The sequence below is a fragment of the Candoia aspera genome, chromosome 6, assembly GCF_035149785.1.
Source record: "Candoia aspera isolate rCanAsp1 chromosome 6, rCanAsp1.hap2, whole genome shotgun sequence".
Lineage (NCBI taxonomy): Eukaryota > Metazoa > Chordata > Lepidosauria > Squamata > Boidae > Candoia > Candoia aspera.
This window is the reverse complement of record NC_086158.1, coordinates 29,721,922-29,736,790: the sequence shown is the minus strand read 5'-3', so window position 1 is coordinate 29,736,790 and position 14,869 is coordinate 29,721,922. Positions and strand designations below refer to the sequence as shown.

General features: G+C 37.9%; 1 protein-coding gene across 3 annotated transcripts in view; it reads right to left on the bottom strand.

Moving 5' to 3' along the window:
• XRN1 (5'-3' exoribonuclease 1) overlaps window positions 1-14,869 on the bottom strand; it is a 64,091-nt gene that overhangs the window by 5,091 nt on the left and 44,131 nt on the right. Inside the window, exons 31-38 of one of the 3 annotated variants that reach the window (XM_063306645.1) lie at window positions 14,388-14,613; window positions 13,556-13,657; window positions 11,062-11,160; window positions 8,792-8,909; window positions 8,231-8,298; window positions 7,115-7,225; window positions 538-657; window positions 222-363 (exon numbers count right to left, since the gene is read on the bottom strand). In XM_063306645.1, coding sequence (XP_063162715.1) covers window positions 222-363; window positions 538-657; window positions 7,115-7,225; window positions 8,231-8,298; window positions 8,792-8,909; window positions 11,062-11,160; window positions 13,556-13,657; window positions 14,388-14,613 — 986 coding nt within the window. Of the gene's footprint in view, window positions 1-221; window positions 364-537; window positions 658-7,114; window positions 7,226-8,230; window positions 8,299-8,791; window positions 8,910-11,061; window positions 11,161-13,555; window positions 13,658-14,387; window positions 14,614-14,869 lie in introns of those variants that run through there. The other 2 variants (XM_063306646.1, XM_063306647.1) reach the window with 2 other exon arrangements.

Genomic DNA, 14,869 nt, shown 5'->3' with positions numbered 1-14,869 from the left:
GCACATAGAAATGGTTCCACTTTCGTTTGAAAGTCTCTTTCCTCACAGACTAACCCAGTAAGAACAAATCCCCTCCTCCTCCCCACTCCCAGTAGCATTTTCAGGATGCTAGAGAGTTTGTTGTAGGTAAGAAAGAAAAGTCTACTTTCAAGTGCTTATAAGTAGTTTATATTATTTATTTATTTTAGACATATGTCTAAATTTACTAAAACGATACATACCCATCTTTTTTGGGTTTCTACATTGTGAAGCAGGTTCAAAAGAATCCTGTTTACAAGTGGAAGGTGAAATTTTATTAGTCTTTCCTTCTGGAGTGGCAGAAGCATCTATCTTCAAAATTTCCTTGAGCATCTGTGTTCCTTTCTTTAAAAAAAATTGAAGTTAAATAGCAATATCTAAATATGTGTGTGTGTATGTGTGTGTGTGTACATAGATACAGAATAACTTGGAATTTTATCATATATTCTGCATCTTAATTTAAAAACAGAATTCAAAAGGAAATCCCATTTGACAGTTAACACAATCCAACATACAAACCATAGCAAAAGACTGCGGAGATAAATGCTCTTCATTTGTTGACTCCTTGGAATCAGGTGATTGTTTCTTTTCTCTGAAAATTTTTAAAGATGCCAAAATATCTTCAAGTTCAGATCCATTCTAAGAAGTACATAAAGATACAGTTAGAAGTGTACAATATGTGAAAGGTCTCTTCTGTAAAATTAGTAAGATTTAAATATTACATAGAAGGTTCTTACTAAGGATGTCCGAAACAGTTTGAATGTGTTTTAAAAATAATATTTTACCATTTTTTCCACAAGTTGGCTTACTCATATAACTCATAATAACTCATGTACCCACTCTGCTGTTGTGGGCTTGTGGTGAAAAAGAAGAGAACAAAGGGCTTATTATAGACTCTAACAAAACTCAGCCAGTTTGAAATATTCCAAAAGAAGGATTGGGTTGTTTTTTCTCAAATTAAAAACAAAACACATGTTCAATTCTGAGCACACTCTTTGTTTGTTCTATTCACTACAATGTTTGTCATCTGTCTCCTTCAATAGTACAATGAAGAAGGAGGTTGTACTTGAAAGGATGTATAACAAATATGCATTCTAATCAAGGTTATGTGTGTTTTAAGTAAACCAAATTAGAGACCCACAATTTAACAAAACTGCTAATACGCTGCTCTTGTTAACTGTTTCAAACATGTAACCCCAATGACCTTGCTTAATTTGTAAGCCATAAACTAAGTGTCAAATGTAGAACAATCTTATACATATAAAGCATCTTCAGTGGATACAGGCAACAGTATGTTGGGTAGCAGGTAGTTTCTAAATTAAAGATCCTAGCCTGCATAACATAGTGTGAGTGTGCTTGGGATAAAACTGCGCTTTAGTTTTGCTTGTGGCATACAAGTCCAAATGAGTCAAAACTGGTTGACACTATCCTTACTATAAGCAGGGAAAGCTTCATGTAGCACAGGTACAACTAGGGCTGGTAACCTAGTTAAGGGTTTTCAAACTTTTAATGGAACCTGTTGGTTATCCACTAAAACGCAGTTGTGACATTTTTTTCAAAGGAAAACAAGCCCTGTCTTTTCTGCTACACCTTAGAAAAAGTGCTATAGATCCTCCCAGCTGTGTTCAAGTGAATTTTTCTTTTTTTCTCTTAGTCTTTTCAGTTTGAAAAACCCTAACGTAGGCTATTTTTTTGTGTACTACAAAAAGGCATTATGTGAAAGCCTTGACTGACCAAAGCCTTGATGGATGATGCAGATCTATGGGCTCATCCACTGATGACCATGGCATGCAGAAGATTATGCCTTGGAATGTAAGAGAAGTAAATGGCAAAAAACAATGAATTAATAAAGTGAAAGAAGAGAGACATAAATCTATAAAACGTAAGGGTGAAAGAGTAATAAATCTATATGATCTAAGGAAATTGGTAAATACACACACCAAAGTATAGGTTTAATTATAAGTGATAGGGCTAAAATGTACATGAAGAATTATCAACTGATGTCACCTATGGATGTGTATGTAAATAGGAATTCATGTGCTGATGACAACTGTATGTTACACTCCAGGGAATAGAAATAATAAAAGAATATATGAACTTTGGGAAGTAATGTATAGATTTATTCTGAGCAAATCTGATTGAGGGAAAATATTCTGTAAGATGATAGGAAAAGATGGGTGGAAACAAGGGCAAGAGTACAGAAAACATGATTAGATCATTCAGAGATTCAAGAATAAATTAAATTAGTGATTGGTGGAACAAAAACCAAGAGTGAAAGTAGAAAACCACAGAAAAGAAAAATAATGTACTATATGAAAAAGTGCCAAAAGACAGATTAATCTCTCAACCGAATATATGGAAAGTGGGTGTAATGAAGAGAATGTGGAAACTGCTTGAAATGGAATACCACAGAAATGTGTGGAGCTTCCTTAAAGGGAAGCATGAAAAAGGTGTGGTGGAATATGATGTGAATGAAGCCATGGATGAGAAAAAAGTGCATTTAAGAGAATGATTGCTATCAAAAAGAAGAAAAATATACTGCATAATGTGTAAAGAGAACAAAAGTTGCAAAGAAAGTAGTCAAGGAGAATAAAGACCAGTTAATTAAGAGGCAGTGAAAGTGCATAATAGTTTTTATGAAAATAAAAATAAACTGTTTTAGAAGTAGATGAAGAGGGCTCAACATGGAACCTCTAGTAGAGCAGGTGGAATTAAAAATAAAGTGATGTAAAGGTTTGGGATGAAATTGAAGTGAAGGAATGCTGGAAAAAATATTTGACAAATCTGAATTGGAATGATAGCAATATTTCAAAGAGTAGAATTGAGACAAATGTTATAAATGTTCTTATTCCCCCCACCCAAAAAAATTGATTAGAAGAAGTCACGATGACTATGAAAATGTTGAAAAATGATAAAACTGCAAAACTGGATGACAGCTGAAAAACATGTGAATGCAAGGAAGAACGTTTCTTATCTATTTGTTGATTTAGAGAAAGATTAGAAAAAGGGAATAGGTTTGAATTATATAATGTATGGTATGCCTACTTATTCAGTTGGTTGCTGAATTGCTGTAAGAGCAGTACATGATGTAAATAATGCAAGCGTGAGAATAATTGTCATGCTTACTTCTCAATGCACACAGCTTATGTTTATGTTTCTCCTGACATACACAACTCTCACTTCTATATAACAAAGTGTAGTTGAGAGTCAGGTGGCATACAAGTTACAAGTTGAATTATTATTACTATTACTGTTGTTGTTGTTGTTATTATGTGGGCTAAAGTGCATTTTTACAGCTAGCCATTTTTGCTTCTTTTGACTAACACATTCCTTGCATTAAATCACATATTACTCACTACCATTTATTTATTTATGAGATTTCTCTACCACATGAAATTAAAAGGTACATTATAGAGTTTATATGAATATAATTTTATAAGAATATACAGAAGACCTGTATAGGAAGGATAACAATATCGGGGATAGCTTTGATGGTGTGGTCAGTGAGCTAGAGCCAGACATCCTGTAGAGTGAGGTTGAGTGGGCCTTAAGAAGCATTGCTAATAACAAGGCAGCAGGAGATGACGGCATCCCAGCTGAACTGTTCAAAATCTTGCAAGATGATGCTGTCAAGGTAATGCATGCTATATGCCAGCAAATTTGGAAAACACAAGATTGGCCATCAGATTGGAAAAAGTCAACTTATATCCCCATACCAAAAAAGGGAAACACTAAAGAATGTTCAAACTATCGAACAGTGGCACTCATCTCACATGCCAGTAAGGTAATGCTCAAGATCCTGCAAGGTAGACTTCAGCAGTTCATGGAGCGAGAATTGCCAGATGTACAAGCTGGGTTTAGAAAAGGCAGAGGAACTAGAGACCAAATTGCCAATATCCGCTGGATAATGGAAAAAGCCAGGGAGTTTCAGAAAAACATCTATTTCTGTTTTATTGACTATTATAAAGCCTTTGACTGTGTGGACCATAACAAATTGTGGCAAGTTCTTGGTGGTATGGGGATACCAAGTCATCTTGTCTGCCTCCTGAAGAATCTGTATAACGACCAAGTAGCAACAGTAAGAACAGACCACGGAACAACGGACTGGTTTAAGATTGGGAAAGGAGTACAGCAGGGCTGTATACTCTCACCCTACCTATTCAACTTGTATGCAGAACACATCATGCGACATGCTGGGCTTGAGGAATCCAAGGCTGGAGTTAAAATCTCTGGAAGAAACATTAACAATCTCAGATATGCAGATGATACCACTTTGATGGCTGAAAGTGAAGAGGAACTGAGGAGCCTTATGATGAAGGTGAAAGAAGGAAGTGCAAAAGCTGGCTTGCAGCTAAACCTCAAAAAAACCAAGATTATGGCAACCAGCTTGATTGATAACTGGCAAATAGAGGGAGAAAATGTAGAAGCAGTGAAAGACTTTGTATTCCTAGGTGCAAAGATTACTGCAGATGCTGACTGCAGTCAGGAAATCAGAAGACGTTTAATCCTTGGAAGAAGAGCAATGACCAATCTCGATAAAATAGTTAAGAGCAGAGACATTGCACTGACAACAAAGGTCCGCATAGTTAAAGCAATGGTGTTCCCCGTAGTAACATATGGCTGCGAGAGCTGGACCATAAGGAAGACTGAGCAAAGGAAGATCAATGCTTTTGAACTGTGGTGTTGGAGGAAAATTCTGAGAGTGCCTTGGACTGCAAGAAGATCAAACCAGTCCATCCTCCAGGAAATAAAGCCAGACTGCTCACTTGAGGGAATGATATTAAAGGCAAAACTGAAATACTTTGGCCACATAATGAGAAGACAGGACACCCTGGAGAAGATGCTGATGCTAGGGAGAGTGGAAGGCAAAAGGAAGAGGGGCCGACCAAGGGCAAGGTGGATGGATGATATTCTAGAGGTGACGGACTTGTCCCTGGGGGAGCTGGGGGTGTTGATGACCGACAGGAAGCTCTGGCGTGGGCTGGTCCATGAAGTCACGAAGAGTCGGAAGCGACTAAACAAATAAACAACAAATACTTAGAATATCCGTGAGAGTCCGATTGTCATTTTGAATAGGCAGTCATTACATAAAGCTGAGAATACAAACCGTTAACTCCTTCTAAGAAACAATTCTTGAGAGAGATTATGGCTGATTTATCACGGAGTACCGACGGTCCTGAGGAACCCACTAGCTCAGCTCCTTAACCTATGAACAGGAGTGAAAAGCAAGACAACTCCACAGAACTGTCCGGTGCCACAAAAATCCCACGCAAGGCTTCCAGTGCAGAATCTGACTCGGGTGAGTCAGGATCTAGTGAGGCATCAGGAGAGGGGACAGCTCCAGTGGAATCGACTGGTGAACTTATTGTTTTGGATGACATCGATGATCTGCAGCCAGGGCCATCCTGGAACTACCAAGTCCCGCTAACACCAGAGAAGGACTCCACCACGATGTTGAGAAGCAGACCGTGAGGCGGACAGGTGAGTGGGGACTCACCCACCCCTCAGAGATTAAGGGTACTGGAAGCTAAAATGGAATCATTAGAGAGGCTACTGAAGAACCTCTCCATGTCCCTAGAGAACTCGGGGAGATGAGGGGATGAGACCTACCAACAGCCCTCTCCCATACCCTTGGTGAGGCAGGCAGCAGATCGGGACTGGACACCTGTTAGGAATGGGTCCCCACCTCGCAGGGGCAGACAGTCTGTTACTTGGGGTGACAGCCCACAAGTCAATTCAGGACTCAGTGTGCCCAGGGGAGGAATTTGAGAGTTCTCAGTGAAATTTAATGGGGATCTGGCTAAGCTGTCATTCTTCTTAACCAATGTGAAAAGCTATATGAAAGAGTTTGGGGCATATTTCCCCACTGAAGAATATAAGATTAATGTGACAGCCACCAAACTCAAAGACTGGGCAGCTGATTGGTACATCCAGTTACATGATGCTGATTCCTCTGAGTCTGATTGTCATTTTGAATAGGCAGTCATTACAGGTTGTCATAGTAGCCATGAACTCCCAAGCTACTTGCAATCCCAGAGAGGTGAGCTTGAAATCATCTAGTACTAGCAGTCTGTGTGGATCCACAACCACCCCTACAATGATATCAAGCAGTTTGGTGATGTTTATAACCAAACATCAGATGTTTGATCATAAAGGAAGAATGAATGAGAATCAAATAACAAAGCAAATGAAGAGTGAATGGGTTGAGGGGAAGGTAAAGGCCAATAAAGTCAGGTTTGCATGGAGTTGATGAGAACATCAGAAAGAAAGTGGCAAGAAGTTTACCAAACAAAAGTAATGTTAGAAGTGGTATAAGAAACAGCATCCTCCTCAGATTCAGCTGGTCTCCACCCTGCCTGCTTTTCGAAAGGCAGTGACAGTAACACTTGGTTTTTCCCTCAGGCACTGGGTCTGGGAGTGGTATGACTTGCTGAATGAGTTTTCCTGGTACTTTATGTGTTTTTGTTCTGGAGTTATGGTTTTTTTAAATTATTGTTTCATTGTGTTGTTTTTCTTGAGTTATTATTGTTTATTAATCATGTACACCATCCTGAGTCCTGTGCTAAGTGGGCAGCTCCTGTATATAAATCAATAAATATAGCATAAGTATATAATACTCATGTAAGCAATTTCTAAACTTTGTGTCATTTATTATTCCAACAATCCTGTCAAATTAATATTCCAATGGGCCACTGAGATGAAAGGCAGCAATCTCATGGGCAATCAAGTTCATCTTCTGATTTTATTTAAGAAAGGGAGACAGAGGCCAATGTCACTTCATGTTTAGAGCTTTCCTATAGATGCTGTTATCAGCATAAATGCAATTCTACAGAGAAACACAGCCACTAACAAAATTAAATGCAGTATTTAGTTAACTACTTTGGCAGGAATGGGAATTTGTAGTTCCCAGATGTTGATGAACTTGAATTCCCATCAGCCCCAATCAGCATGGCCAACTGTGAAGGTAGACTGGAATTGCTGTCCAACAAAAACTGGAGAGTGGCAGATTCCCCACCTTTGCATTACAGGTTAGTCAACTGTTTTCTTTCCAGTGTATAGACAAATATGTGTTTCTATTTAAATAGCCATTTCCTACCTTTGCAGTTATACTGGGATCATGAACTGCTGGTTTTTGTTCTATTTGTGTATTTGGCCCTTCATTTCTCTTCAGAAGCTTCACATTACTCTTACTTACACCTGCAAAATTCTGCAATTTGATAAAAGTTTTTTTTTAAATTAAATTGGTTCTTGTATGTGAAATTATTGTAACTATTCTGCTAAAACAACTACCAATATTTTAAAATCAAGTATAAGCTATAGAAATAATTTTAAAAGCTTCTTTAATTGCTTATCTACAAGTTACTGTAGATATACACAAACATATACATGGGCTCAGGCAATGTGAGTAGGGTGAGTGGTTTCTGAATGGTTCAGAAAACACTCCTCCAAATCCACTGTTTGAAGTCTTGATGGAAGTATCTTTTATGCATGGACATACATACTGAACTGACATGGGGAAGTCTCAAAGTAGCCACACTGAGCCTTCAAGAGGATGTAACATTTCAACACCTTTAGCAGCAGGTTCAGAGGGGCATTTTGCTTACTTTCTGCCCTCAAGTGAAGGGCCATGTAGCCCAAAATGAAGTAAGGGATACTGCTGTTCAGGAAACACCATACTGAAGCTTCCTTTGCTTTGCAGTCTTACTAAATAGTGACTGAGATCCCTGTCCATATTTCTACAACAGCCAGTAGTAAAACTGAAGGCAAGTGGTTCTTAACCTGTAATCTGGAGATTACTATTGGTCCTGGAGTAAATAACAAAATAATTTCTAAATTATTAGAAATAACTGCAAAATTTCAAAAGATTTTGACATTCTCTTGCAAGAGTGTGGGTGAGAATATCAAAACCTTCTGAAAGTGTCATCCTCTCATATTTCAACCATTTTATTAAAAAAATATTTTGGGAGTCTTCCAGATGCCCATTTTGGGAGCCACAAGTACTAGCTTATGTGGTAATCTGCATAAAGGAAAATACTGGAATGACTGCTATAAGCCATTTAAAAGCAACACTGTATTGCTTATCACAAATCTGCTGAATAATAAAATTCTCAGCTGACATCCATAAAAGACCTCTAACAAAAGTAACTTGGGGAAATAAATAACAAAGGAACAATTATGAGAAGTCATATGCAAGTGGAATGATTACAATTACCAGTTTATTTGATACTTTTTGTGTTTGACCTTCATTTCTTAGCTCTTTAGAATCTTCTTTGGCTGAAACTGAAAAATTCATATCAGTGAATGAATATACAATGAATATACAATGAAAAAGTATTTTTGTATGTGTCTACTGAACGAAATCCCATTAACTGTAGTAGGATTTATTGTTAAGTAATACAATGAATTTTCTTCACACAACCCAGTATATTTTTATTTTATTTATTTTATTTATCAAATTTGTCACGACCCATCTCCTCTAAATGGAGGGATTTTTCCTAGCTTCCTTCATGCTCGATCTATTCAGATACTGTACTGTGACAAAACAGTTAGAATCAGGATGCAAAGCTGCAGTGGAAAATGTCAAAAGCACATTTCATGGGAGGAATTTTCAAGAATTAAGATCCACAGCCATCCTGCTCTTTCCCTTAAACATCATTTGGCACTGGATTCAGTAATACTCACTGAAATCAACTCTTTTCAAAATGGAATTCCTATATAAAAGATTAATGTAATAGTAGTAATAATGAAAGAACTTACACATTACAGTACTTACATTTCCTAAATGAGTCCTGGGTTTTTTGCTGGCCTTTAAAGCTATTCTCATTAAAACCTGGTTTGCAGGACTGGCCACTGCTACTGAACTTTACATACTGAGGTAAAAAATCGTCATCCTAGAAAATTAGATTTTGCAAGAGTAAGATTTTGCACAGGAAGTTGCTTAGACTACAGATCTATTCTAAGGTATAAAACAGGAGAGGGTAAGGTGTGGCCTGCATAAGCTGCCCCCCCCCCATCACCTAAGGTTTTGTGGAATTCAGTGCAAACCACTCTGGCAAATTAGAGGCAGTTTCTAGCTACTTGAAAGAAATAAAGATCAGGAAAAAAGTTGAAAAATATTTAGGAAATGTAAGACCTTCAGAAAAGTCCAGTTTTTGAACTGTACCTTTTTAAGATGTCATTAAAAGTATGCAAACTATCATACAGTATCTTTAATTTTACATGCTAGCAAAATACCGTTTAGGATTATCCAACAAAGATTAGAGCTCTACATGGAAAGCAAAATATTCAAGCTGGCCTTAGAAAAGGCTGAGGAACATGAGACATTGTTGCTGCACAATTGAGAAAGCCAAAGAATACCAAAAAGAACTTGGTATGTACTTCATTGATTATAGAAAGGCCTTTTATTTTGTCCATCATGTCAAGCTATGGACTGTGCTTAGAAAAATGGAAATCCCAGAACACCTCGTTGTCCTTATGTGAAACCTACACATGGGTCGGGAAGCCACAATCCAGATGGAACATGGTGAAAAAGATTGCCTCCAGGTTGGAAAAGGAGTGAGACAAAGGTATATATACTCTCCCCTTATTTATTCAATCTGTACGCTGAATATATATTGAGAAGCTGGATTGGAATACAAACGTTGTTTTAAAATTAGAGAAAAAAAATCAATAAGCTGCACTATGCTGATTACTCTGATAGCTGAAAAGGCAAACAATCTGTAAACTTTAGTAATAAATGTCAATGGGAGAAATGAAAAAGTGGGATTAAGATTAAATTGAAAAAGACTAAACTAAGGACAACAAGTATAGCAACCAGCTTTAGAAATGACAATGAAAATACTGAAGTGGTAGATAGCTTCTGTCTTTTAGGATTGACTATCAACAGTAAAGAAGCCAGCAGTCAAGACATACACCACAGACTAGCTTTTCCTTCCAGAGTAAGGAAGATGACCTTGAGAGAAATATGCAAGAACCATTACCTAGGCAAAAGGGATCGAAACATGTTATTAGTCTGGAGCAACAAAAGAACATTCAGAAGTATTTCAGCAGACACCTCCCTGATTCACTGGAGTATAAGAAGGGGAAAGAGGTATAGCACAATTAGATTTGCAACGTTCTGTTATTATAGATTATGGCCAGTCTCAATAAAAATAGTTTTAACCTTCCTTTGGAGTTGATTTCCTGGTCTGGTCTACTTAGTGGGGCTGACAGTGGAGTAGCAATGAAGGCCTTGGAAGATACTCAGATAGTGGAAGGTGTCTATAGCTACAAGGTCAGAATTACAGTGGTTTTTCCTGTGACAGCCTACAGAAGGCAAAATTAAAATTTTGAAGAAGCAGGATAGAAAGAGTATGATGCTTTTGAACTTTGGTGTTGGAGATGACTCCTGAGAATACTGTGGGTAGTCAAGAAAACAAACAAACAGATTATAGAACAAATTAACCTAGAGTTCTCATTCAAGGCACAAATGACCAGGCTCAAATGATCCTACTTTGGACTCATTATGTGAAGACCCAGCTCCCTTGGAAAATCCATAATGCTGGGAAAGATGGAAGGAAAGAGAAAAAGGATGACCAGCAGTAAGGTAGATGGACTCAATTACAGCAATGATAGATGTGTCATTGGAAGACCTGAAGGACCAGTTTGGAGACAGACTGTCTGAGAGAAAATCTATGTGATCACCAAGAGTTAACAACAACCTGATGGAACATAATCAATCAATCAATCAAAGATGTCTTACAAAAAATTATCTGAAACACTGTAGTTTAGAGAGGACAATATCTAAAAAGAAGTTACACTGGGCAATGATGGCAATAGAATATATGTGAGTATACTTGCATGCCCTTCTCAATCTCTTGACGGCTAGTCACTGCTGTTAGTTACTGATTTATTTAATTTGGTAAATATTTATAACCTACTTAAAAAAAACTTTCTCCTTCTTTTCTTTCACATTTTGGCCCTATCCTCTTTTTTGGGTATGATCATCAACATGCCATATAAGTTTGGTACAAAAGAGATTGTCCCTTTTTGACATATACTAACCATATCATCCTTATTTTGTAGGGTAGGTTGAGACTTTCCAGAGCTTTGCAATGATTGCCAAATGTTGCAAAATTCATCATCTTGTTTATTGTGAGCTTGCTAGAAAAGAAAAGCAAAACAAATAAAATGCAAACTCTGATATAAAAACCTCATTGCAGAACAAAATAGGCTGTGTAGCCTTCAGGAGTCACACAAATTTTTTTTAAACAATGTTTCCATTATCACAGAACATGGCTTAAGTTTCAACGATTTGGCAATTTCAATTGCAGGGATCTAATCTTATGGCAGCTTCAGTGAATAAAGTAGCCATTCATTTTTAAATGGATACAAGTGAAGACAAGTTCTCATCTTTTCATGAGAAATTGCCCCACAATGAAGTATTACTATACTGTTTTACAGAGACAGTACATTCTGTCTACACCAAGAGGTTTTTTTCCCTTTTCCAGCAAACAGTTATGCCCCATGGCCTCAATCCACAAAACCATTCCTCTCCTCTTTCATATAGAAATTCTCAAAAGCTTTCATGAGTTTCCCATTCATGTGCTATCAAGCCTATTCAGTACTCATACAATACTATCCCCCTATTGTTTTTCATCTTCCATTATCTCTAAAAGCAAACTGGTTCACAGCTAGCTGCTACTGTTGCTCTTCCATCATTTTGGGAAAGGGAAGGATCCTTTTTAAAAAAAAAAATTAAACTCTTGTTCGGATTCTGAGCAGCCATGACATTATCACCTACTTAATGGATGATGAATTGGAACATTCCTTAGTCCATTCTATTCTATTTTTAAGACTATATAGCAACCAGATTGGCTTTAGATTTTGCCATATTTAGAGCAGACCCACGGAAATAAATGGAAGAAAAATTAAATTTGGATCTATCCTCTTATATCTTAGGTTGCCAACTATAGGTAGTCCTCGAGTTACAATCTTTTGTTCAGCAACCATTTGAAGTTACAAAGGTGCTGAACAAAGGGACTTGGGACCAGTACTCGAAGTTCTGGCCATTGCAGCGCCCCGGCAGTCACGCGAAAAAATTTTGGGTGCCCGGCAACCGGTTCACACTTACAATCACTTGCAGCATCCCATGGTCACATGATTGCCCTCTACAACCTTCCCTGCTGGCTTCCCCCAAGCAAAGTCAACGGGAAGCCAGCAAGGAAGGTCACAAGTTGCTGGGGTAAGTCTCCCCACTCGGTCTTTCTTCGCTCACTTGCACGCATTGCGCCCTCCTCCCTTTCTTCACTTGCACTTATCCCGTGCCCTCTTTCCGCAGCTTCCCTGCACTTGCACACACATACGCACCCTGCACCCTCTTTCCATGGCCTCCCTGTGATCACATGCACCCTGAACCCTCTTTCCTCGGTCTCCCTGTGATCACACACATGCACCCCGGGTCCTCTTTTCACAGCTCCCTATGATCACACGCACCCTGTGCCCTCTTTCCTTGGGCTCCCTGCAATCGCATGCACACACACACGTACCCCATACCCTTTTTTCATGGCCTCCCTGTGATTACACCCATATGCATCCCATGCCCTCTTTTCCTTGCCTCCCTGCAATTGCATGCACCCCGCACCCTCATTCCCTGGCTTTCTGAACTTGTGCCGCACTGAGCACCCCCTCCCTCAACTCACATGTGGGCTGCGCTGGGCCTCCTAGGGCCTCCCTCATCCCCCCTTACGGAAGCCCCACGGTCCTTACCTGGGACTTCCTCCACTTCCCGCTTAGCAACCTATGCATCTTGGGTTATGGTAACAACCAGGACTGCCTGGATTGCTGTTGCTAAGTGATAGGGTCCTGTGATGTAGTGCTTTACAACCATATCACTTAATGACAGCAATCCTGATCCCAATTGCAGTTGTAACCCAAGGACTACCTGTAAGGTGCTTACTACAGCACTGCAATGCAAACAAGAAACTAAATAGTTATATCTTAGAATTGATTTTATGGGGATACTGTCAGAAAGATAGGCTATAGACTTAATTGGTTTAATTCAACTGATTAAGATTTCACTAATTTTGGGACAATCTTATCAAAGGTTAGATAATCTGAAGTGTAAATCACAGGCTGGTTCAGTACTTATAAACATAAGAGAGTGTCTTGGGGAAATGGGCAGCCCTATAAATTTGTTAAACAAAAGTATTTACATAAACACATTTCTTCATATCTTTTAAAATATTTTGTGCTTTTCTTGAATTTATTGCAACTTGCTATTTTTTGAAAAGTGTGTCCAATTTATTGCCTTTGCTTGATGTTATTTATTATTTCATTTCAATTACTTTAGGTTATGATTATCTTATTGTTATTTAAAAATTATTTTAATATGTTATGTCATTACATATCTTAAAAGTACTGAAACAGAAATGTACCAAATAATATAAAATCTCCTTTTCACTTTACTACTTCTTTTAGCAAAAACAAACAAACCCTAAACCTACTTCCTACACAACCCAAAAACATTTACCCTAAGATGACAGGTAAAGCCACTTACTTTACATTTCTGATTGCTACTTGTATAGGTTACTTTCTTCAGAGAACTGGAATTGCTCTGCTTTTCTGCTTTGATACTATTATGCTGTCTTCCATTCAATTGCTAGATAGTAGATTAATAAAAAAAAATCAGAGTAAGTTTTCAACTTTCCCACCTCTTTAAAATATTACATATGTGACCATTTTCATTTTTTTTTACACAGTGATATTCCAAATTAATTGACCCACAGTATATACTGGACAGTTCTAACAATAAGTGCTATGAGACATAATCCTCTTTATTTCTTTAGATAATGCTATGGGACAGAATCTGTCTCAAACACATATAAAAATAACTTCCCTGATACATGTACCAATAACCACAGTGCTCAAAGCACATCTAAGAACTATCATTTCCTCTTTTTATGATATATAAATTTGGATATATATGCACTAGCTAATAATTACTTTGTGTTTGTGTGTGTGTGTGTGTGTGTGTGTGTGCACTCCTTTGAGTCAGTTTTTTTGCCTCCTGGCAACTGCCTAGACAAGTTCCTGCAGTTTTCTTGGCAAGATTGCAGAAGTGGTTTGCCATTGCCTCCTTCCTAGGGCTGAGAGTGACTGGCCCAATGTCACCCAGCTGGCTTCGTGCCTAAGGTGGGACTAGAACTCAGGGTCTCCCAGTTTCTAGCCTGGTGCCTTAACCACTACACAAAACTGGCTCAGCTAATTATTATGACAATTATTAAGGCTTATTTAAATTTTGCTGTAATCTTTTTATAAGCATACAAGAACATCTTTTAGCAATACTTTTATTTTCTATGATGGACCTGGGTAACTGAATACACACTTACTTGAGTTGGAATGAAGAGGGAATGAGGGGAATGATTGAGTCCTCCTAGATGTGCTTTTTGGGAAGATACAGAAAAGGATTCAGATGAATATGAGTTGTAGGCACTCACAGCTGGCTGAGGCTTGACTATGGCTGTTAACTTCTGATTTCCTGTTTCAGATCGATAGCCATGAGTTATGTTAATTAAGGCACAAGCTGGCATGCGATACCCTCTGGAAGGTGAACTCCTAATGGAAGAAAGGAAATCAAAACAGCTTTGCTATGGTCATTATTCATCTAATTCCAAACTGCATATTAAGAAATTTTATGGAATATAAATATTTAATATTACAGATGAAGAATAAAGTGAACTTGATCTAACACACTTAAGTTCATATCCCAGTTTTATTGGGTTCAGCAAACAGTTGGATGGAGGTGGTTTTGATCTTTATTTCTCTTCAATAAAATAAAAAATTTCAGAGTAATTACAATGGCAATAAATGT